The sequence below is a fragment of the Dermacentor silvarum genome, chromosome 1 (genome assembly GCF_013339745.2).
Source record: "Dermacentor silvarum isolate Dsil-2018 chromosome 1, BIME_Dsil_1.4, whole genome shotgun sequence".
In the NCBI taxonomy this organism is placed as follows: Eukaryota; Metazoa; Arthropoda; class Arachnida; order Ixodida; family Ixodidae; genus Dermacentor; species Dermacentor silvarum.
The window spans coordinates 314,786,005-314,811,474 of record NC_051154.1 but is presented as its reverse complement, the minus strand read 5'-3'; the positions used below and the strand labels follow the sequence as shown (position 1 = coordinate 314,811,474).

Genomic DNA, 25,470 nt, shown 5'->3' with positions numbered 1-25,470 from the left:
AGCTTGTGCTGAAGCTCGGTGCAAAGTGTGTCCAGCTGTTGCTTGGAGACTTCAAGCTCCTGTACCTGTGCTTGAAGCTGGTCTGCTCTGCGCGTAACACTGTTCAGTTCATTTTGTACTTTGAGAAGTCGCCATGACTGAGCCTCTTCCTGGCATCCAGCCTGACTCAGCTGTTTCTCCAGCTCTGTGCAGTGAGACCGACTTGCCTTCAGTTCAGTGCGCAGCGTGGCAATGGCTTCCTCAAGTTTTGCACGCCGTTCCTCGCTGACTAACGGTTGGGATGACAGCAATTCACTTCTTCCAACCGCTACTGTAGGCTTCGAGTCTAGATTCTTAAGTGTTGTGTCCAGAGCAAGCAGCTCTGAATTCTGTAGCAACAATGCATCCAGATGCTTCGTGTTCTCTGCTACGACTTCACGCACCCTTTCGGCCTGCGCCACCTTTTCCACTTCCGACGTTCTTAAAGCTGCGTTAAGCTCGGCGTTTGACTTGAGTAGCTCCTGGTTCATGGCATCAGAAGCAGCTGACTTCTCGTCAAGTGCAGCAATCTGCTGGTCCTTGTCGGCGAGCTGTTGGCGAAGCGTTTGAAAGTGGCTTGCTTGAATAGAAAGCCGAGACTGAAGCGTGGCAGTTGTGGTATTCGTCAGCTGCAGCTCGTTCTCCAGTCCAGAGATGCGAATGTTCAGCTGCGTGCTCCTGTTGTTCGGTTGCGACACCTCTGCCACGAGAGTGGCCTTTGCTTCCTCCAGCTGCACTATGGTGGCCTTGATTGCGTTGCCTTCTGCCTGCATCCTGGATGTAGTCTCTTCCAGTTCACTCTGCAGCCTCCTGCATTGTAATAAACCAAACAAATCAAAAACGATTTGACGTGTTGCGAAAACGAACGGCACGGTTTGGCATTATCAATACTGTCTACGTGTGAAAACGTTGCTCATGGTCGCCAGAACCCATGCATCAGCTACACACACTTGTAAAATGCGCAGACCAGAAGCGAACCAGTTGCTATGGATTGCTGACCAAAGACACTTGCAATTCTTCACGAACCGGCCGAACCAAAGTATTCTGCAGGTAGTAGTAAATGAACCTACGAAACCGCGTTCACATACTTTCCCGCAGTAAAAACTTGTTGAAACTCTGGTAATTACGCGCGTGTTTTAGAACGCAGCGCGCATGCGCCGTGCTTCGGCAACACGAGCTCTCACGCCTCTCTCACTCTTGTAATTACGCGCGTGTTTGAGAAGGCAGCGCGCATGAGCAGTGCTTCAGCAATACGAGCTCTCAACGTGCGGACCTTTTACACGTTAAATACTGGTCATTTACTATATTCTGCGCAATTCCAAAACGGCATTGTTAAGGCCCAGTTACTGAGTGACGAAGAAAAATCTCGTCGTAAAAACTGCCCGCAGAGCTCGAACGAAGCTTTCCGCGGATTTCCCCTGGTCTGGCGCTGCTGCGCTGTGGTATGCATGAGAATGCCGGTATATTGTGACTTCAGATTGGCATCGTTCTCGGAGAGCCTGGACGCTTTGAAGACACGCCTGGCTAGCACCGTTCCGTCTGTCACAATGATTCATTTCCTGCTGAAACACCACGTAAAAAGCTGTTTTAGCTTCATTCTTACACAAAAACATATTTTGTTTAATTCTGAGGACATATTAGTGGATGTAAAATCATATGAAGCGTAAAAAGTACCACTTCACCGCTGAAGTTCGAGGACAGACGACAAGGTTCTCGCTCATTTTGGAACGACTTGTCGTCTGTTCTTGCTTTTCTTCGCTTGATCCTGCATTGTAGGTTAGTAAACTTTATTGGGATATACTTTATTGCCGAAGCCATATGGGTGAATGAAAGCCTTTTATGTAGATGGTATTGTAGGAACGCATTATTTGTGTAGCCATATTCACGTTTTAGAGGATGCCTCGTTCCACACCAGACAGCGCAAGCCTCCCTGACACATATCCCGTCATTGCCATGAGGGCACAACGCATTTTAGGAAACTCGCTTAGACGATGGCGCCAGATTATCCGCTAGTTGTTAAAGTAAGAAACACTTTGACTCTGGTAACGCGTTAGCCGTTGTCGCGATGGCACGGTCGACATAGGCGGCGCCACTGGCCTTTTTCAATTTTCGGAGTTCTGGCTGCCCGCTGGTAGCCAGACGGCAGCCAGCTAGTTCCGGCTGTGATAGGAAGTCACGTGGGCTGGGATGCAAGAACAACCCGAAGTTGCTGAAGTTTGCAAAATCGAACACCCGGGCAGCTGGCCGCGGGCATGGAGCCGCGGAATAAACGTAAACATGCTACAAGCATGGCGGCGGGCGGCGAGGGTGGCGCGCGCTCGGCGTTGTTGGCCCATTTCAGTGTTGACAGCTTGAAATTATATAGTTGCATTCGGGAATACGATTACTTCTCCAAGATTTCGCGCGACTCGGCACAGGACGCGCATAGGGCACCTCACTCTGCATAGCGCAAGAAACGGCGTGCGACGCGTCCAATGCCAAGACGCGAAATCACGCGTAAGTTATAGCGAATGCGATCGCTCGAGGATGCCTGGTCGCAGCGATCACGTCGGTCACCGGGGACATTTGAAATCATTTGACAAGACACGACAAAGGAGGATATTGCGTGCGCACAAAATTTCGTGCCGACATGCTTGAATTCGATATCAGAATGTTTGTTTTGGCGGGGGATGCGGCTGGCGCATGAAAATGCACGCGGCTTGTGACCAGCGAAATGCTTCACACGAAAAATTGTATTGGTCGATCATGACAACAATATTAAAGGTAATGTACGTGTGGCCATTACTCATCTCAACCAGTGCATTCATTTAACATCAACGGCCTATATAAACCGTTACAACGCATCGGTTTCGAGCTACCACCCAGGCACTCGACGGAGAGACGGAGCGAACACGGGCTAGCGGCGGCGCCTCCGCTAACTGCCGAAAAAAGAGATACCGCCGCATATACGCCGGCGATATGACAAGGGAGACCACCATAGAAAAACTAAAAAGGCACCGCAATGTGTGGCAATGAGCGTCTACAACTTCGCGGACACCTTGCGGTGAACACGATGAGGATGCCAAGCAAGCATGATCGAGAGCGTAGCGCGCTGTTCAAGACCGGGAAGAAGCAATCAAGGGACACACACACGCACAAAAGAAATCGTCAAATTGTTCACCGCGTCGCAAGGCGGAACTGTGCGTTATAACCCTAGTAAGATCACGCTAGAAGTAACACAATCAGCGTTCCATGCACCGCGCTGACGTAGGGAATCGCGCCGACGAGTATACGCGAGCGATCACCGAAGTCCAAAACTACGTCTGCCGGGGCCGCGCGCGCTAGATTCGATGCAAGCCAGTGACCAAGTAAATGTCCTCAAGCGCCCGCGTTGCAATCCGTCAAGTCCTCACAAAGATGGCGGCGAGCGCTCATCGGGACATTATGTCGTCTGCTAGCCAGAGACCTGAACTTCACGCTCGCGATGCTCTCTAAACAGCGCATGCGCGAAAAAAATAAACCAACTGCACGTAGGGATTTCTGTTCCTTGAAGATTCGCCTATGTCAAGGTACTACTTAGGGGTTGTTGCTCCTTGAATATCTGACTTTGCCTAGGTACTACGTCGGAGAACTTCCTTTGCTCGTTTTGTATGTGTGTGTCTCTAGGTTAGCCGGCATGTGCATTTACGGTTTTATTTCGCCGTCCCCCGGGTCATAGAAAACTCCATGCCCCGAGTAGGGGTTGTGCCCGCGGGCCTTTGACGACGCTACACGCCTCGCTGCCGAATAGCCGCGTCATTCAAGTTTTCAACGACGAATGTAGGCACGATCGCAGCGAAAAAAGGGAACGAGATGGCGGGATTAAGGTGCCCGTGTGTTGAGGCGACATCAATGACGCCGATACAGTAAGTTTTTTTTTACAGCGTAAGCTGTTATGGACTCATTCCGATAGCCATTTCGGGTCGCAATGATGCCGCCGCCGGCGTCCGCCGCGTAACCGCTATCGCCGGAAACGCGAAAAAAGTACCCGATTCCCGCCGGGATCTAACCCGCAGCCACTGCATGGGTGCCGGATAATCTACCACTGAGCCACGCAAGCGCTTGCTATCGGGCCGCGGAAAATGCTCATATATAAGGCAAACACGCAGGGGGAGACGACTCGAGCCTCCGCCAGATGGTGGCGCCATCTAGGTAAGATGCCTACAAACGCAGCGCACCGAGGCGCAGACGACGATATGTGATTGAGACGAGGCGCACAATCAACGCGCTCCCGAGCTGCCGAGCCTCCACCAGTATGGTGGCGCCATCTAGTTAGGGAGTCTGCAAAGGCGGCGCGCCCGTCATGTAAGTTGCAGTTGTAAGGCTTGATCGGGCTCAGCAGACTGCTGTGCAGAGAGCATTACAAGCCGCCGCTCGCCGTCGATGCCAGGCGGACAGTTCAGATCGTTCTCGTCAAAACGAGGCGGACATACAGCCGCGAAGACCCTGTTGTGCGTATTTCCCAAGTTGGAGCTACTCTTGTGCCGCTCCACCAGCTTACGCTGTGACTGTGCTGCGTGTGCCGCGCGGACCTGTGACTTTTTTTGGTTGCAGTGAAAGTGCGACGATGCGAGCATCCGCTCTTGCGCAAGCGGATATTGATCTCGTTTGTGCCCCGGTGCCACTGCGCAAGCCGCGGTGCCGTGCGCAGACGCAAAGCGGCGGTCATTGGGGTGTTGCTACGCTGTGCTGCGCAACACCCCAAATAAAGAAAATAGTGCTCCATTAAGGTATACTGCTCGCTCCTTGATAGTGAGATTATATTTGGATCATCCAAACAGTGATGCGTTTATTTAGGAATACCATCGATCCCTTAACAGCAGCCACAGTTGTGCCTAGTCACCACCAGCCCAGCGTTTTCTGTGTTCCAACGCCGGCGGGGCGAAGCTGGCTTCGCGGTAAACAAACCTCAGGTATCTGAAGCCAACGTTAGGGACAAATGCATACAAAACGAGCAAAGGAAGTTCTCCGCCGGAGTACCTAGGCAAAGTCAGATATTCAAGGAGCAAAACTTCCAAAACTTTCTCTCCTTCGCGCGCAGTCAGCTACCCTAGGGACAAACAGAGCAAAACCGGAAACTCTTCAGTAGTACCTAGACGTGCGAATCTTCAAAGATAAAAAGTCCCGATGTGCATTTTTTTTTCGCGCATGCGCAGTTTAGAGGGCATGGTGAGAGTGAAGTTCAGGTACCCAGAAAACTTCCAGAGAGCAGCCAGTCCAAAATCGTCCTGGCTGGTTCTGGGATTGCGCGGGTAGCCAAAAGCGTCCAGCCCGAGTAAAACGAACGCGCGGCGGAATTGCGTCACGCGGTGGGCGGAGCAACCCGAGAAAAACGAAGGCGCTCTGGCTAGCTCTGGCAGCCCGGGGGTAGCCAGAAGTGAGAAATCAAAGAAGCTCACTTTCGCGGTCGCGCTGGCCGCTCCGAGCGGTACCGGGGAACTGAGGAGAAGGGAAGTGGTTGGTGCTGCTTTTAGACATTGAAGGGCTTTAAACTACTTGCGGCGCTCCCGCCCTCTGGTGGCAAACCAATGCACGAAGGCGCCCACGATATACGGCACTTACAGAGCATTCAACAACTTCATCTAATGTAGTAACGGTGGCTGACAGTTCTTACCTTGGCGCTTATAATTGGGAACAATCACTAAGAATGTGGGCGATTGTTTCCTCACAGCTACAATATTACTATAGCTAAGAATTTTCCTCTTGTTCAGCGCAGGGTTGCAAAAGCTGAGTGAACAGAACTACCAATTTACCACCAACATGAAGCACGGCTTCATCTTCACACATGCAACAACGAAGTGGTTACAATACTTCCACTTTGTGGTTCCTGAAACGAGACTAGCTATGCGCTATCATGTACAAAGGCAAGTGAAAAAAAGTGCGCATACTACTAAATACCCTACGCCCTCAATTAGCTTTGAAGTTAAGAACATAGTCCATCTGTTAGCGCTGGCTCAAGCTCACGGGCTCCGACACATGGCCATGACTAATGAAGTCCTTAAGGATCTGCCAATCAGCTTAGCAGTTTTAGTAGCGTCATGTTTACTCGAGAGCAAACACATTACATAACCCAAGGTTCAAACGAACACATTTCCCACATGAAAAAAATACTATGGCCAAGTGCTTAACCACCTAATGAATTCTTCAAGGTTGTGAAAGTATTGTACGGCACCTTGAATATCCGCCTGTCATCACCCTGCGTACTTAAGCTTCGAAGACGTATTACTAACGCACAATGAACTAGCCATCCTCCCTAATCTGAAACACGAGCTCACACTGGCACTGGTTGGCTGAGAAGCCATACGCTATGGTCTATTATATGAAACTCCGACTGCGTAATACATTGAAACCGCAGAATACTCACAAGATACACCCGATGAACCAGATGTCAACTTCGCATCGGTGTCCTTTCCGGGCCAACATTTCGGGCACCATATAACGGCGCGTATGTAATTTGGCAATGCAATTGAGCAGAAACAGGTGCTTGAGGAAGATTCTTGCCTCAGAATCCGTCAGCTTCTTTTGCGGCTTGACCATCTCCCGCAAGGACTAAAAAAAAGAAAGAGTAAGGGTTATAAATATGTGGTACAGGGAAGCTAATTTTATTATTTGCTTGGTACCCGGTTCGGCGGTAGGATAAATTTCTGAAAGCATGACAGAAATTATAATTGGTAATAACGCGAACGATGGCATAGTCCTTAATAAATATCCCATCCAGGACACTTCATTCTTATTTCATAAGCAAGAAATAGAAAATGTGTCCACCTTGAAAAGCATCCTATGCATTTGGTGTTAATGGTACTGTCGTTGCGAGATCTATGTGTGCAACTTAAACGTACAACTTTATCGATCCCTTTAGGCATGTATATAGTACGGTGTAACGCGGATGCCACGTACATCTCAGTCAGGCTATGCAGGTGAAAAGAGGACGCGTTGCAGTCTACAATAAAGGAGACGAATTTCCGGCCAACCTGGCGTCGCTGGCGTAACGTATCGGGCACCGCTGGCCGATCCCTGGCACACTGGAAACCCCGAACTATATATCCACCCATTTAGGAGCAGGTAACAAGAGAACGGCATTTTATGATGACATCGCAGGCATCTTTTTCCGCCTTCGAGCCGCCAAGCGAGCACAGTTATGCGTGTGTAGTGGTGGTGTTCTGTGTTCAAGGAAGATACAGCAGATTAAGCAACTACAGATATACAGAGTGTTTTCCTTTAAGCTGCACCAAAATTTTAAAATTGCCTGTGGAAGATAGCACAATTATAATCCTTGATCTAAACTACTCGATGACGTGGCCATTACTTCCATGAGAAATAAAAAGTCAAATTAAAAAATAACATGAAAACGCTATTTCATGAAATATTTTACGGCACGTCTTTCAATCCACGAATTACAGCCGCTGAGCTCGCAAGGCGTATCCACTTTACATGAATTCTCAGGACTGTAACAGTTTCGAGATATTAATGGTCAATGTGTCCGATGAAACGCATGGGCGTTCTAGTTAACTTTTCGGGGAAAAAGCTGTTTTATGCATTGAAGCACAGCGTTAACTGGAACACCTATGCATTTCTTCGGACATTTTGACAATTAATATCTCGAAACTGGTTCATTCCTGAGAATTCGTGCCAAGTGGACACGCCTCGAAAACTCAGCGGCTATAATTCGTAGATTGAAAGATGTGCCGTAAAACAATTGATGAAAAACTAATTAGCGCAGATATGTTTAATATTCACTTAGGCATTTTGATTTCTCGTGAAAGTAATGGCCACCTCATCAAGTAGTTTAGATCAAGGATTATAGTTGAGCTATGTGCCACAGGCGATTTTTAAAAATTTCGTGCAGCTAAAATGAAACACCCGGTTTAGACTACTGGAATGCTGCGTGGGCAGCGTAGATGCAACATTGCAAATGTCAACATTGATGCAACATTGCAACATTGCAAAAGACGAAGTATTTCCTAGGGACTTACAACTTTTGCGCATGTGGTATGTTTAAATCACCGCCAATCCCGGACATAGTGCAGCCTAAAAATGTGGGCCGATATGTTCTACCGGGGATATGCCGCTAGCACCGCCAGTCGCCAAGGAGGTTTGCTGGTTGCCATGATGTTTCGGATACATATACATCATGAAATCAATCAATAAATAAAGTACATGAATGAAAACGTCCGCCGGTGGGATTCGAGCACGGTACCGCCAGCACCGAGTCCTGCTTCTCTAACCCCTACGTCACACAGGCTTCCGTCGAGACGCAAAATAGAACATCCTTAAGCAGAGCGTGAAAATGCTTGGCGCGTTTTCCGAACGTCGATTGTTTCCCGTCGGCCTGAACACGTGTACCTTCAAAGTTCGACACGTGAAACACCACGGGCGGCGCTGTTCATCACGACAGTGTTGTCAGACGTGTTTTTAGCAGACGGGACGCTGTTGCTTCTAGTCAGGATGAGTCGCCTTGAGTTCTGCGTCGCGTCAAGATGTCTCAGCCGCGTATATTTTCAACCACGGCAGCTGGATAAAAAAGTACACGGTAGCTTTTCCCGAAAAACGACATGCTTTATTAATAAGATTATAGTATCGGCATGTAAAACTACGAGAATATAAATACATTTAGCACGGCATCATACTTGAAAGCGTGGGCTAATTCCCCAAAAAGTACAGTCGAAAAATGTGTGCCGCTCTCGAAAATAGCGCAGAAAAATAAAATTTAATAGTCCGAGAATGCTCCTACTGCCGTCACGTGAGAGGCGACGCGATTTTGTGCCGTGTGCAGTAGCTCCGCCTTTATCTGAACCTCATTTTGTTCACGAAGACTGTCTTGCAATGACTTCAACAGGAGGTTGGCTGGCTGAATCGCGTTTTATGAATCTCCTGAGAGCATCGACGGCACGGCATGACAGCCGATTGTAACGGCGAAGAGCGGCGAGATAAGCGACATTGTGTGCAAACGCGAACTTGAATTTGCTGTTCCGATGCCGTCTGCTATGCCTTTTGCTTCAGGGGTGCAAACGCGCCGCTTTTGTTACCCGTGAGGCCGCATCGTGCACCGCTGCCAGACAACACACCTAAAGCTATTTGCAATTATTAGCTTGCTCTTGTTTTTCTATACCTCACACATGCTCATACATTTCACTTCCTTTTTTATTCCCATGCGGATGCGAGGGTTCCACTAATACGAAGAAAAAAAGGAACGTGCATCAAAGACGAAGCGTCTACTTTACACCTATTCTGAAAAACGCTTTTCACGAACAGGACTGCGCTGATCAGTCTGTCAAGGCTTGTGTCCTTTTGGTGCGATCAGCATAGCAGACAATGCACGCCCTGAAGTGTGCTTTGGACGTTTGCGCATACTGTCAGCCATCTTGCTGTTAAAAGGCACTCAGGTGTCTTGCAGTCGACAGTCGTGCGACATTACTCATGCGACTACAACGTTCTCTAGTGGAACAACCTTGGGTGATAACGCGAGTGCAAGCAACTCGGAGCTGAGTCTGACAGCAGAACAAGTGGCTGCATTATCTGTACACGGCGCAGCGTTTGCAGTCTACCTTGGAATGCTCTTAAACGGGGATGGCGCTATCGGTTGTGCTAAGGCCGCCCATATATAGTGGCGCTGCACCAATTCCCAAAGTGCCTACAATTGCAAGAAACTGGTCGCGTACGTACTCCTTCTTGCCTCCTTTGTCGACGATAATGTCGTGAGGGTCCTTGGTAAAATCAGCACCCGTGAAGGTACAACTGATGGAAGCCGTCGTGAAATATTGTCCGGAATGGGCAGAGCTCTTTCGAAGACAGGATCGGCCGCTGCGCGTGCTGCCTCGCTCCTAGGCGCGTGCACTTCGCACCATGGCGCTAACCAGCTTACCCACTATCAGGAACGGGCCAGAACCCTTCAAACCCTGATCCCAGCGGGGACTGCGCAACCGACTACTGCCTACCACTTAGTCTACAACATCCATATACTAGAGTATGTAATAATGTAGCCAGTGGAGCGGATTAGTGGCCGAGCTTGAGCTTTCAGATTGACCGCGAGTAGCTTGCATAGTAAGGAGATAGTAGAGTTAGAATTTGTATCACTTAATTGACCTACAATTGGAAGGAAACACCATGAATAAATTGGAAATTTTGACAGAAACTCAAGCATCGAAAGCGATATCTACAGGATTAGCATTCAATTCGTGCTCTTGAGACGGTATTCTAACAATACGTGTAAAGTGACATGGCGTGACATAGCATGCGAGACAACTGCTGACGCGCAGCAAGAAATAAACGTCGCAGTTTCGCCGAATGGTGAAACATCAATTGCGATAGCAAATTAGTAGAGAGCTATACGGGTTAAGGGTAGTAATTTTATCGTCTGCATAAACTTGGACACATGAGCTTACTAACTGAATTAACAAGCATGGTGTCAGCCCACACAAGCAAACATTATTAGATCACACTCGATCACCACAAACAACCACTGTCAAACCGCTGGCGTGAGCACGCGCGGTCCAGCAGCGAGCGAAGGTTCATGCGGTCTATCGCTTTAACGGAAACTGAGCGGCGAAAGGGGCACAGCGCATACAAAGGTAGAAGTCATGTGTCGATCGTTTTCAAAATAAGGTGCGCGCAAGCACCCGCAGCCGCACAAAGCCCAAGTATGCATTTTCTGGCAGAATAGAAGCCGCACCCCGTCCCTCCCACGCTTCCTTCCCGCTTTCTTCCTTTCGCGTTTGTGATTCAGTCGCCAGTTCCCCTTTCGGCCGGTCGCAAGATACGCAGTTGGTGCCGCAGTACAATGTTGCCCCCGCTCCCTCCCTCCCTCCCTCCCTTTCATCTCCTCGTGGCATTTCGCACGACGGAAGACGTCGTGTTTGCTATCCGCCGTGTGTTAGCTCTCCGTGAAAGCGCGCGTCCGTCGCGTTTTTTTCACTCGCACATACAGCACACGGCGCGCGGCGACGATTTTATCGCCCTTGGAATTTATACGGAACCTCACGGTGACGACGACGATGGCATAAATGCGTGAAGAGTTTCCATATAATTGCTACGGTAATAAAACGGCGCCCTGGCACATACCTTGCTTGTCAGAACGCTGGCATGATGAGCAACGCCAGCAGTGGCGTTGCAGGTGTCGATCGCATCGCGATGGGGCTTGAGATAAGACCAATCCATCACGGAAACTCAGTGACTATGGCCTTGCACTGCTGAGCTCGCGGTTTGGCCAGGATCATGGCCGCGGCGGGGCATTTTCGCGGGATTTAATTGCTAAAACGCTCGTCTTCTTAGGTTTAGGTTCCCCTGAAAGAACCCCAGGTGGTCCAAATTGATCCGGAAATCCTTCACTGTATACGGCGTCCCTCACAATGGGATACTGTTTTTTACAGGGAAAAGCTCACGATTTCTCTTTAATGAGAGGGACCTTCTGCGTTTACGAGCGCCCAATTCAGTGATTGGGTGGGAATATATAAAGCTTGACGCTTCTCAGCCGTTAGGCTCATACCAGTGCATGTAGCACGGAATTGTAACACAGCTGCAGGCAGATTTTTTTCGCAAGTTAAACGTTTATTATACTGTGTCACTGTTAGCCGCCTGACCGAGTGGCCGAAGTGGGCAGGCATGAGGGCATGAGAAGCTACAGGTTGTTTTTTACGAATTTCATTTTTCATATGAATTTTATTCATGCGTCGCAAATAACTGCGAACAGTGGCTGATATCAATGTGGCTGATGACAGAAATAAAAACGCCGCGGCGACTTTCGAGCTCGGAGCCACGTTTGAAACAACGATGAAGTGCGGCAATAATGAAAAATAAAATTGATCTTTATATTTCGTCCAAAGAACCAGCACCGTTCTGGGCACAGGGTATGTTATTTATGTTCATTTATTTATTAGAGCAGTGCACAACTACTTTATGAAATAAGTATGGTGCCCTACCCTTGGAACAAAGCGGCGTTGTCAAATTCCGCGCTTGTGGGATGTTTAGACTATGGCATTGATGCGCCCTCTTCCAACCTTTTCTTGATATTGATATTTTCGTTCTTCCATATTTAGAGGTGTTGCACTGCGCTAAATGCAAAAGACGCAAACAACTGAGGTATCGCCATTGGCTAACCGTTATGTTCTTCAAGCGTGAAAAAATGTCTGGGCTTCAAACCTTCGCACAGTAGGAATTTCTGTACTCTAGCGATCCGAAACTTCAATCAGCTCTTCAAATACGACAACCCCAGGAATTAGACACAATCTACCAGCGGATATGTTACCATGGCGTACACAAACGGCCTCCTCAACCGCGTTGTTCAAAATAAAAGCCCCTGTTGGTACAACTGTGGCTCTGCAGAAACAATCGGACATATTCTATGACAATGTAGAGCGTGCAGTGATGAAATTGCCATATTTTAGTAAAACATGGCTACAACATTTCACGGCCCTATGACACCAAGGCGCATATTATATCCCCTTGCAAACTACATCAACACAGCGTCAAGCACTCGACTTCTTATTTGCTTACCTTCAAGCAATTAGCTTTTTCTGAAAAATCTAGCTCTCGTTCCGTCTGGTAGGTAGCATAAAAAGCCAGCAGTCAAGTGAGGTAGACTCAAATATTCGAACACGGAGGACTCAAAAGCGAAATGAAGATATAAGGTTTTTTTATGTATTGCGCGCGCGTGTGCGTGCGTGCGTGTGTGTGTTTTTCACTTGGCCTTTTCACTTGCCTCCTAGGGGCTTTTGCTAGCTTCTCCCCTTCCCCTACTGAGAAGCAGGTTAGCTTAAATGCAACAGAATTTAAGAGCTATTCTCCATCTCACAAGTCGTTTGCTGCACAGTGGAAGCTGCAGGACTCTTTAGCAAATACTAAAGCCAAATACTCCGCGAAATGTGTTCATTCGCGTCGCGTCGCGTCGTCTGCTCACCGCCACAGTGATTCACGGTGTACGAAAGTGCATGTGCAAAGGTCCTCACGTGTCACGTATCGCTGTAACCTATCATGTACCAAGCAACGATTAATGTCCTTAATGCCGCTAATAATGAGACAGTTACGCCCTGAACTAAAGTCCGCTGAGCAAGGATTATTACCTGTGTGCCTCTCGCAACTTAGACAGTGCTGCAAACAACTTTTGAGTTGTATTTTAGGGGCTTAATTCACAAAGCTTTTTGTTGAAGTGTTTCTTTCCATTTGTCAGGCGCACTCCCATTTGACATGGGTAGCATCGAGAATGGCGTCCCACTTGCAGCCGCCTGTAAGTCAACGGTGTGAGGGATCTGCGATAAACATTGCGTGTATACTTTAGTAATTAAGTCATTAAGAGCTCCCGAGAGAAAAACTACGCTGCTGAGGCATAAATGTAAAGGCGTAGCGAACAGGAACACGATCGTCACAATTTGTTGTACACCAGTAATTATTTCTGGCGATGCGCACAGATCCAGTTCGCAAACATGAAGGGGAAATTGCCAGCAGCTTTCGACCCTTATGACCAGATGTTTTCTGCCATTTTACTTCTGGGTCACTACACTACCTTGTGATCACGCGTTTAGCACGCGAGAACAGACGCTCAGAACTGTAGTGATTCATGGCAACCAGTTGGATACCGCCAAAAGGGTTTCGGTCATTTGCAAAGCGACATTCCTTCGAACGTCTCTTGGTGCCATTAGCGCATGTCGAGGACCTGTGTCTCGAGAGCAATGTCTGCTTGGTGAGCCCCAAAAACATCGAACAAGCACAAGGCCTTGGCATAAGGGGGCTGCCCGAATTTATTTTATTTATTTATTTATTTATTTATTACCTGCATCGCCCCGTAGGGCATTACAGCAGGGAGTTTACAAACATAACTAAATAGATGAACAAATCATTTCAATGCATGAAAAAAAAGTATCATTTTCTGTTATGTATGCAATGCTCGATGGCAAAGTGTTCCAATCTCGAACAGTCCTAACAAAAAAGGAATAACGGAAGACGTCGCCCCTACAAGAAAATTTCCTGACCTTAAAACAGTGGTCCAGTCGCTTAGATATGTTGTGTGGTGCCTGGATATATTGTTCGCGGTTTATACCTGTTTTAGAATAATAAATATCGCGGAAAAATTTTAATCTGACATGCCTTCTACGATCCTTAAGCTCTTGCCATTTAAGTTTATGTTTGCTTTCTGTCATGCTAAGCTGCCGGCTATAGTTACCAAGAACAAATCTAACTGCCCTATTCTTGACTTTTTATAATTCATTTATAAGCTCAGATGTGTGTGGGTCCCAACAAACACATCCATATTCAAGTATTGAACATGTATGACTGAAATACAGCTCGGTTTTTAAGTTACTCGGTAAATGACTAATATTGCGGCTCAAAAATCCCAAAGCTGATGCTGCTCTCTTTCCAATATAGTTAACACGCTTGTTCCATCGTAAATCAGAAGTAAAAAAGACACCTAGATATTTAAACCTAAGTGTCTGTTTTGTCTTTCCGTTCCACGTAGGAAATGAATGAAGATAAGGGGTGGCTAAAATTGCACATAAAATGCTGAAAAAGCTGCACTGTTTGTAATATGCTGTAATTCTAAAAAAAATAAATGTCCAGGAACTGTTGCGGCAATTATAGTAGTAGTTTAGTAGCCATGAATATCCCCTTTACCAAACAATTCTGGGATCAAAATAACGGGTTTTACAGTAAGGAGCACACTAAACCGTGATTAACGCCAGAAATGCCGAAACAGCCTGGCCAAACTTTTATTGCACTGTAAGAGAAAGCTCCCATATACTGCGATTTTTTCGATTTAAAAAAATCTCCCAAATAGACCCTGCGATTTTGCCCCCAAAGAAGGCTTCAATGGAAAATGCCGACTTACGTAATATTTTTGTGGCCATGCAGTACGTAACAAAGGGAAGTAGTTGTCAAAAAAGAAAAAAAAAAAGAAAAAATGGCAGTAGCCGCTGAGAGAGCCGGTTTCTATGGCAGGAAATGAGTTCGACACCAGAGAAATAGCTGATGTTTGCTGCATTTTTAACTGTCTTAATATCCAATGCTTTTCCATGTTGTCCAGAGTAGGCATTCTTTTAGGAGCTCCATCGGTGAAGTGAATAATGACATCAAGGCCGGAAGCAAAAGTAATATTCCAGCTCTCTTCCTTCTCACTCTTCGTCAGTGGTCCGAGCGGCACTCGATAACTGCGACGTCGCCATGGCTTCTCGGTCTCCTCTGCGGCGGAAGATAAGCTAACGTATTCGCGTGAAATGATTTGTTGGATTTTACCCACCCCAATTACGCTTTCTCCCGACAAACTTGAGTCGGCTCATGCGGGCGAAGGCTTCCAATGTTTGCCATCCCACTACGTTAAAATGCACTCATAACCACAAAGGTTGTCGACGCATGAAATACAGAACAATTTTGTAACAGTGAATGCACCTGTCCACAAAATGAAAAGGTTGGTTTGTAATTATATGCACCGCTACCACATTTGAAACCGTTCTTAACGGTTGAGTGAAGAAGCGACGCGGAAATAAATCTTTTTTTCGCTCCAGTCGATTTATAGAATACGTGAGAAATGGAACCGTTCTGTAGCACTTTGAGGCACTTTGTACAGCGTGCGAAAGTGAGAATGTCGGACATGCCCGCAAATGGTCAGATGCCATCAATGCGCTGCTCAGAATTGACCCACAAAATACCCATATCATAGAAAACCCGACCCTGCTCGTATGCGCGTTCGAAGACGGCGTTTAGCTCGCCCGACTCACAAGTTAAAGATTCCCACTGCGTCACTAGAATAATCGAAAGAACTCCAGGCCGGAAACTACACATTTCACAAGCTATTGTATATGCCTTAATGCAAATAAGAATTCAGTCAGATGCGCATTGTGACACATCTATGCAGCAATGTCGCACAGACGGAGGCGATGTTCCGTACTAGTCGGCAGTAATCGCTTAAGGGAATTCACTTGAATGTACAGAGAAGGCAATTAAAATTTCGATTAACCAAGCGACAGCAGTCGCCCACAATCACATCAAAATGCGGATGGAGAATTTTCGGTTACTTTGAATAAGGCGGATAGTAAATTATCCTCGAATATGTAAAACAGTACACCTGGAGTGATAGTCTTACATCGAAGCTGTCTGTATTATGGTTAGGCGTAACCAAAATCGTTCCTCCCTATGTGCGCAGAAATGTGGGCCGATCCTGGTGATTGCGCAGAAAGCGCAATGGCAGGCACCCCTGTGGACTCCGAGTGGTGGGCTCCGGGACCTGTAACGCGCCCTTGAACTACCCTTGTCACACGTCAAAGAGAAGAGAGGACTGCCATTGGCTTCGCCGACTGTGAAATGGTCAGAACACGCATCGTACGAACTCCAGCACAGTAGGCAGCTTACGAAGAACAGCGCCGACAGCAGCACTGTGACATACCTGGTGTTCGCCGTGCCGATGTTCCAGTCCGGGCACAAGAACATTTCCGGGTGGCAGAGCGCAAGCAGCCACTGCATACCGAGGATCCGGCAGCCTACCAAGCTGTCGTTCAATGAACCATTGGGATTAACCCAGTAATAAACAGTGTGGCCGCAAGTTTCTGCTTTGGTGGTTAACCATCTGTAGTGAGTGCTTGGGCAATGTTTCTTTTTTTTACTTTAACCGTCTGATGCACTTTATTTATATTCTATACTCCAATAATTATTGTAAAGCTTCTTTCATGTCAGCTATTGCAATAGCTTTACTTTTCCTATACTTTTCAGGTCGTTTTTGTGGTAGTTTTTGCATAAACAGAATTTGTAATTCATTAAGCAGGTGAAGTGTTTTTTTTTTCATCTCTTCGAACAACCGGGATTTGCCTTTGTCGGTGGTCAATCTTAATGGATGTAGTAAACACCGTGCAGTTCCAGCGGTTGTGTTGATCCAGGCCCATCTTCTTCTTTCTTTGGTTTTACATGCCAGTACCAGTTCTGCTTATGAGGCATATGCCGTGTTGGAGCACTGCGTATTCATTTTGACCACTTAGGGTTCTTTAACGTGCACTCCAACGCAATCCATTCCCAGTTATCTGCCAGTAGCGGTGGAATGCACTCGAAAACGTTGCCTTCAAAATTCCTCATCAAATTCATTTAACGTTGCTGAGCCAACAACAGGCGTAAAGCAAAACAACGAACCAAGTTCCTAAAGAAAACAAAAAAGCTCATACGCTAGGACTTACCATGTTGCTTACCGTTTTAACTGCTCCTACCATTTTGCATTCCATGATTGTTTGCTCATGCTTGGCATATTTTGAGCTACGTATTCAGGTACTTGTCAACGGCTTCCGATTCAATTCTTTTTTTTGTTAATTAATCATAACATCCACGTGCTTGCCCTTTAGATTTTCTTGGAATGCCTAAATGGATAAATAAGTACTGATGCGTGACATGTTGACGAAGGTGCCACCGTCCAATGCGAGAGAGAACTTGAATGCAGAGCTTTGTGAATTCAGGCCCCAAGTTCATACGCAGACGGTACAACAACCGCTCAATATTATTTGACAGAATTATGCACGGATCAGTCATGATAGCAAAAGATAAGATTGCAATGGACGTTGCACTGTCCCATGTTATTGATTGCACCACCTTGAATCCTGCACCGTACCTGCTACTGTCTATTGTGTGATTGGAAGTCTCTGCCAACAAGTTGTATAGTTGCAACATTTTAGCAAAGATTGGAGGCCGCAGTTCCAAAGGCTTAGGGGTCATAAGAGTGCTGCAAGAGGTGGCGGCTACGTGCGCTTATTCAGAGCAACGAAGCGGCCTCGATTGTGAACGGCATGTCCGCTATAAAGGAATGTTCTGTTATTACAGCACGCCATTTCCGCTCCTCGACAATTTCTTTCGCACTGCCCACTTGCTCATCATATCTCGGGGCGCAGCTTTCTAGTTTAATTACACTTAGCGTTTGCTTTCAGGCGATGGGCTCTGCGAAATAATTGCACCGGTGAAGAAGAAATAGACTTTCCTCGTGATTGTGCAGGTTTCTGCGTGACAAAACGACTGGTTCTTGTTTTCTGGATCAAGGATACGGGTGAGTTTGAGGTTCACATCTGTTACGTGCTCGAAATCTACAGCTCCTTTTCGTCGACGGCGTCAGTGTTTCCGCGACCTTGCAGGAGTCTCGTTCAAAAGACTTATTGATGCGGCAATCGCCCAGTGCGTCAAGATTCGTAACTAGGAAACGCTGACTGGAAGTAAAAAGTGGAGGGGGGGCGCAACTGTATACATAAGTAGAATTTCTAACTTTGTCAAAAATGTTGCGCAAGCTGCCAGCGATGTCACGAAATAAAATATACTGATTAGCAAGGCTCTTCTCAACAGATTGTGATTGCCTTATCGAACGAGACCGCGAAATGCTCTAATATTCAAAATACGTCGTAATCCCGCAGTTCATAAACCCGGGCTAAATGTTTTTCATTGTGCGAATGACCGCGTGTGCTAGTGGGCACTTGTCGTTCGCGCTTACGTGTATGCGTGTTTGTGCGAATCCGCACGTTTTTTTTTTCCTTAACAATTTCAGACTCTTAAGGGTGTAAAAAAGGGTGCTCCATAGATTTACACCCCACTGCACACCCTTTGAGCACCCTATTTGGGCCGGAGCATCCTGCGAGCAAAACGCAAAGGGTGCATTTACCGGAAGGGTGTAAACGAGGGTGCAAGAAGGGTGCTATAACAAATGGGTGCTGAAGCTGTCCTAAGAGTGTACAGTAGGGGAAAAAATTTTGTGGACCACGTGATGAGCAAACGAAGTGGATAGGTTTTAGCGGTCGCCTGGCTATCCACCGTGGCCTCACTAGGAGCCTTCCTAAAGTAATGATCAGCTGAGCGTCGGCAGCGTCCGGCCTAGGGCAAGGTCCAGTTTTTTCCTGGTGCTCGTGCAGCCTCAACCTCTGCGGCTTGCCGGCTTCCGACCGACGCTCGCCGGCTTGCGACTCGCCGGCTTGCGCTCGTCGGCTTGTGATCGGCGCTGACCAGGCATGGCGCGCAAGCTCATTTCCGTCGGCTGTGTGCGGCACTTGGGGAGCTGAAAGAACAGCATTTTGACTTTCACCGCAAGTGCGGCCTCCAGCCAGCGGTTAATAAATCTATCGGCTTTGCAGAACACGTGGCCTACAAACTTTTGTCTACGACTGTACATGTAGCGTAGCATATTTGTTTATGTACACAGGTTACAAAGAAAGATTTAAACCAACAGGACCACGGGAACACAATATGGCTTTTGTGCAGGATAAATATTCATTTGTCTTGCATAATACTAGCTTCTTATGTATTTCTTACCTTCGAAAATGCATTGTAATTCTATATGCATATTGCTCGTGCAAATTTATAGCAGCGGCAAATACAAGTGATAAATTTTCTTGCAGTGATGGTGCAACTTCTGTTTCCACACAGATTTCGGAGATTCACAAAATATAAAGAGCCGACATCTCAGTCATAGCTACAAGCGTCATTATTGAGGTTTTACAAATGAGTCACAAAAATAGTTGTCACCCGAGAACTAGTAGGGTGCAAGTTATTAACAAAATTGGTACAAGTGCGCTTTACAACTGCGTTGGGTCCAGTAATCGTCAGTTTCAAAGCACGTAACTCAAAGATTATATCACTGGGAGGATTGGCTGATATAAAAATCAAAGTTCGTCGGCGCTTCCTGCGCCATCGTGATATTCCGTGTAGACGCTTCAGAGTGCGCGATCTCTCTGCAGTGTGCATCACAAGTGAAGTCCACTGCGCCGCGTCTACAACGGTCACCGCGGCTTCATTTACTGCATGTTTCACGCCGTTTCTGTTCGTTGTTGCTCATAGTGGGCGGCCAAGGTTGGCCGCGAACTCGAAGGTGCGGCGGCGCCGCATAGAACGGCCTCTGCTACGGTCTTCTACAGTTTGTAGCATTTCGTAGGCACACGTTCGCACTCGCCATCTGACGCTACTGGCGCCTGAAGGCAGCTGAACCCTAAATAAACAAGTGGTGACCGTGCAACACTACAATTTACTTACAGCCAGGCGATCATAAATCAGCTATGTCCAGAAGCCCAATGCTACCCACAATGACGTGAAAACTAAATATTTTTGTTTTTGACGCTGTGCACTCGCCGATAATAATTTTCACGCTTCCATGAAAATACACGGGCGTCCCTTGTTATCAGAGCTCTGTGTCAGTCTTGTCGAGATTGACTGTGCCGATTATAATTTTTTAAGCTCCATGGAGACTGATACCCTCATTTTTGTGGGCAAGGCCGGCAGACACAGCCTCTACAAGCTATTAGAAACATAAACAACGTTGTAAAGCCACAAAATTTGCGATAATAACCGACAATTTAGAGCACAGTGAAAGCTTGCTATGCGCGCCTTTGAGCCCATAACACCCCTGTCGCCCCATGGCGACCGCTGTATTTGGCAGGACAACAGACAAAAATTTGCGTGGCCGTGTGCTGTGTTTGCTAAAAGATAGCGCAAAATATGTATTTTGAGATAGTTTGAAGTTTATTTAAACTACGGCATTTCCGTGCATGCTGTAGTGACAAGCTTCGCGACTGTGTCTCGTTCTGCCATGGTCACATGGTGTGGTTTCCCGCGTTCCTGCACTGCTGTTACGGTGCTGCTGTCACTGCTGCGTCGGTTAGACGTTTGACTTGTGGTTTGACTGCGTGCTGTTTGCAAGTGCCAGGGATCCTGTGTATGCAGATTTGCTTGCGATGTCATGTTGCCTAGTTAGTGTACCCCACCTTGGTGCGGCAAGGGCATATATCCTTGAGGGTGGCAACCTCAACGCACTCAAAGAAGCAATTGGCGCGTGCCTGCAGTTCTCGGCAGCAAAGTCGACCTGACGTCGAGGTCGTTTCAGGCAAGTGCGTTCCCTTGTTTTTTTTTAACTGCACCCGATAAAGTGGTGTTATGCGGAAGTACTGCCGATTATGATGAGAGAGGCTCTTCGCGAAATGTTTGAATCCGGGTAGTGTTTAAAAGAGGCGCATCACGTAGCAATCAACTGAATGTAAATTCCTCGTTCGCGTTACATGATGCTCCTCGCATCGGCGTGGTAGCGCTGCAAAACTTGCGGTGCACCTTTTTCGTTATGGGGTGCTTTTCTCGTCACGATGGTAGATTGCATTTTTACAGCGAAGCCGTATATGGCTAAACTCTTTATATGCTTTAGTGCGACGGCGACCAGCAATGAGCGTTGTTCGTGTATCTTAGTCGCCGCTTAGTTTCCGATTCTCCCCAAATTTGCCTTGTCGCCTGGAGGTGCTGCTTATACGTAGTGCGCCTAGTCAGTCAGGCGCCCTCAGACCGTACACTCTTGCCCTTTGCCATACTGCTGCTCCTCCTTGCTCAGTCTTCTTAAAGAGGCACGCGAGCCCGTGCAGCCTGTCATCGCCACTGCACCACTGCCCGCCATGGACAAAGAATTCCTTTTGCAGTGGCTGTGAAGCGTAGCTGAAAAAGAAATAGCATTATGCTTGTCAGCAACTAAAGGCTAAGACATTTCATGCAAGCTGCATGTTAGCGCACTCAAAGGTGTGATGCCTGTCATGCCCTGTACGAGCGCCTCAGTTACTGTGCTCATTCGTTTAAGTGCTTTGTGGAGGATCGCTCGCCAAGCAAACGCTTATCAGTGCATTTCGCTCATACAACAGCACATCCAGGGGCACATTAATGGGCCGTTTTCTAATCCGAAAACAATACTCCGCTATTGCACATTACCAGTGGTTTGCTGCACATTAAGTGATGGAAGCAGTTTACAGCCTTGTCGTGCATAGAGTTTCGTCAGGTCTCTGCACGATATAAAAACCAGTTGTGTTTTACCGCTTTCAGATACTGGACAAGACGTTCGATGATATGTGGATATCTCTCCTGAGGACACTATCCCCGAGTTATCGAAAATTTTACTGCCCCCACAAGTGGACAGTGAGCAGCAGTGTGCGTCAACTTCGACTGAGGTATTTGGATTTGGTAGTCGCGTATTCAGCAAATTCACAGATCAGTTACGAATTCATGTCTTGGCTATTTGTTTTAGCAGCGAAGCTGTTTAAACATAGCGTTTAACATGCGAACAGAAAACTAGCACAGCGTAGCCAATTCCTCTACACTTAGCTTAATCTAGTTAGAGCTTGTTTATGCGGTTTGGTTCACTTGTAGCCCAGGTAAGATAGTGATAATTGTGTCAATCCTAATTGAGGATTTCTAATTGATAGCCAAACAATACCCAATCGATACCTAAATAAAAATCAATTAATAATCAATAAATTTCGGAAAACAGCTTGTTCCCCGATAAGAATGCAATGCGTCGTATAGGCCAATCGATAGCCAATCGATAAATCAATAAATTTCAGAGAAACTGCTTGGTAGTGCCCCGGTAAGCATAGCAATGCATGGTGCAGCCCAATCAATATATAATGAATAATCGATCAATAAATTTAGGAAAAACTGCTTGTAGTGCCCCGGAAAGCATGACAATTCATAGTGTAGGCCGATCGACAGCCAATCAATACGTAATCAATGATGGATCACTAATCAATAAATTTAGGAAAACTGCTTGTAGTGCGCCGGTAAGCATGCCAATGCATACGATAGCCGATGCATTCGATAGCCAATCGATGCCTAATCGATAATTGTGAGCTAGGTTCCCATCAGCTCCGCTGTCTCTTTGGCATTGCGCCTCCAGTGCAAGCTACGCTAATTTTTTTCTTTCTTGCAGTGCATTGTGGCGAACAGTATGCTAACCAGTGGCAGCGAAGATAATGAAAATGGCCTGGCATTTCCTTCGATCAGTAAGTGTGTTTGAGTGTCACACTAGAATTTTAGGTAGTCTCACAGGGTTGCAAAATAATATTGGTTTCGCCCGTAATCATGTTCTAAAGCGAGATTTATTGAATGGAAAGGCAGAGAGGTCGGCCTGGATAGATGTCTTTAGCCGAGTACTCTGCACTGAGGAGAGGGAATAGACAAACGATGTTAAGAAAACCGAAGCCCCTTTCTTATAAAAAGATGGTTGAACGAAGCTTTCTCCCATGCAAACTGAATCAGTCAAAGTCTAAAGCCAACGACCCCGCAACGAACCCAAGATATACTGAGCGACCTGATGCAATGCATATGCGATTTGATTGCTTGTTTAGGATTGTAGTCGCTGGCGTTTGGCCATTTTGTTGATGCGCATGCTCGATGGGATCGAAACGGCGGCGCCAATGTCGGTAACACATATAGCTCACGGGCATGTTCGTGGCTCCCGCGTATATATTGTCCACAGCGGCAAAGAAAATTGCTGCGCCTGAAATTCTGCACATCATATGTGCTGCACTGTGGCAGTAAATTTTATGAATTCGCATCATGCTGAACTTTCTTGCAGCTGTGATTGTATCACTGAGATTTTGTTGAGATTTAACTCCTCTTTCCTCGTAATAACTATAATGGGCTTTCTTGGAGTGAGAATGTTTCTTAAAGTCGAAGTACCATAAGTATGCCAAAACACAACACGTTTTGCATATCCTTGGCTAGTATTGTTGCAGTTAGAGTCGTGGCGCAGTTGATTGTAACTTTCTCCAACAAAAGCATGAGAATGTTCATTGCTGTTATACACATTTCAGTGCCTCCTAATGCCAGTACTGTACCAAGTCTGGAACCTTGACAGTAAAGTTAGTGCTGGGCTTGCCTGGGACTGACATCAAACTATTCGTAATAATATTACACAATAGAAGATCTAACATAATTTTTTTCTGTGTTTCCCTGTCGCTGACGTAGGGCACTGATATTTTTGTTACTGTAGCAAAGTGTTGTGAGCTGAGCTCTGAACGGCAGCTTTCTTGTAGGCCTTCACACTCAGAGGATGATGGGCACACTTTCATGCTGCCAAGCCTTGGCAGTGTTCATGACAGCATTGGCACTGTCAGCCCGATTTCGTCGGCAGCGTTCCGAAAAATTGTGGATATGCTGCTCACAGAAATGAAGATCATGCTGTAAGTAAATTACCCCTTATTTCTGGTGGTTGTGGGGTTAGCAATGCCTACTAAATTATAAGGTCAGTCGGCACGAAATTTTGCAAACTTCTTGCTACCATAATTAACTTGTCGAGATGTGACCACCAGGTTTTCTGAATTTCTTGCGATTCTTTGGGAGAATGAGTGAAACAATAATTGCAACTCGCGTACTTCGAAAAACCAGATAATTAATAAAATTGCCATAATCTCATAATTACTAATGGAAATTTGCTGGCTAATTTGCGCTGGAAGCGCGCACTGTCTGCACATGTTTGAAGATATACGCGGCAAGAACCTGCTGATTCGAAAATTTTTGTGTGGTCAGACAGGTTTTGAATTAATGATGTTTAACTGCATTAGATTCCATACATAAATTCATTTATTCTGCAAACCTTGGAACTACAAAAATGTACTTGCTCTCCTCAAAGGCATTTGCAGAATTATTGATAGCTTCTATGTGGGTTAGGGGAAAAGCCGTAAACTCGCTCAGTGTGGACAACAACAGTCTTAATATTGCAAGTATTTTTCAGGTTCCCAACTCGTAATTTCTATTCAAGGGTGACTTCATTTCTGCTTGATAAATACCAGCATCTGTTGGACATAGTAGGAAGTGGAACTGGAAGTAAATTGTTATTTTACTTGGGGCATCCAGATGTGGGGATTCTAGACAAGGTGATTATAGGCACATCCCTTAGCGTACAAATTCATTGAGGCTGGCAAAGAGAGCAGTATTTCCATACACTCCAAACGTAATAACTGCGGACAGAAGCTTCACCAGTCGTGCGTTTTAATATCAAGGGAAAACACCTAGGTACACCTATGAAGCTTTCATCATCTACATGAGGGGAGAGACTTGCGTCAGCCCACCTTCGACCACACTCGTAAAGAAACTGCTCTACCTGAAATCCTAAGTGGTTTTCTCTCAGAAATTGTGTCTGACTCTTGTTTTTTGTGGTGTCTTTAATCTTTCTGTTCTTTCTTGACAGAACTTATTGCACATGCTAATAAAACCACTTTCAATTGGTAGTATCAGCTTGTGTTCTGTCATTTGTGTGGTTTGCACTGCTTTGCCTTTCCCTTGTTTCTATGATGCTTACTACACATTTCATTTGGCCCTTTGCAATAAGTGACCTCGGAATTGGAGGACAATATTATTTTATTCATGCAACTCTCAGGACTCCTGGAAGGTAGCCTTGCGCAACAGATTCGAGAATCAGCGAAGGGTTCTCCCTAGTGATGGTCGCGTGGGCGAGAACCGCACGAAGTTTGGGTCACGCAGGAAGGGCAGTGAAGAAACAGCCACCGCAGAGCTCCAGTGGCACAAAGTGCAAAAGATCGTGGGGGGCATTCCGCAGTCAAATACAATATGTTGATTTGTTTATCTAGGATGACGTGTAGCAACCTAATGGCGACCGTAGTATTTTCATTTGCTAATATTTCTAATTTTCACAGAGTATAAGCGCTCAGAATTTAACCCTGTCTTTTTAGTGCTCTC

At 46.5% G+C, this 25,470-nt stretch overlaps 1 protein-coding gene across 1 annotated transcript in view; it reads right to left on the bottom strand.

Annotated features, from left to right (window-relative positions):
• Nucleotides 1–307: 307 nt before the first annotated feature.
• The window catches only part of LOC125943166 (uncharacterized), a 74,873-nt gene continuing 49,710 nt past the window's right edge, over nt 308–25,470 (bottom strand). The window contains exons 2-3 of the mRNA XM_049661654.1: nt 423–828; nt 308–325 (exon numbers count right to left, since the gene is read on the bottom strand). Of these exons, the coding sequence (XP_049517611.1) occupies nt 308–325; nt 423–828 (424 nt within the window). The remainder of the gene's footprint in view (nt 326–422; nt 829–25,470) is intronic.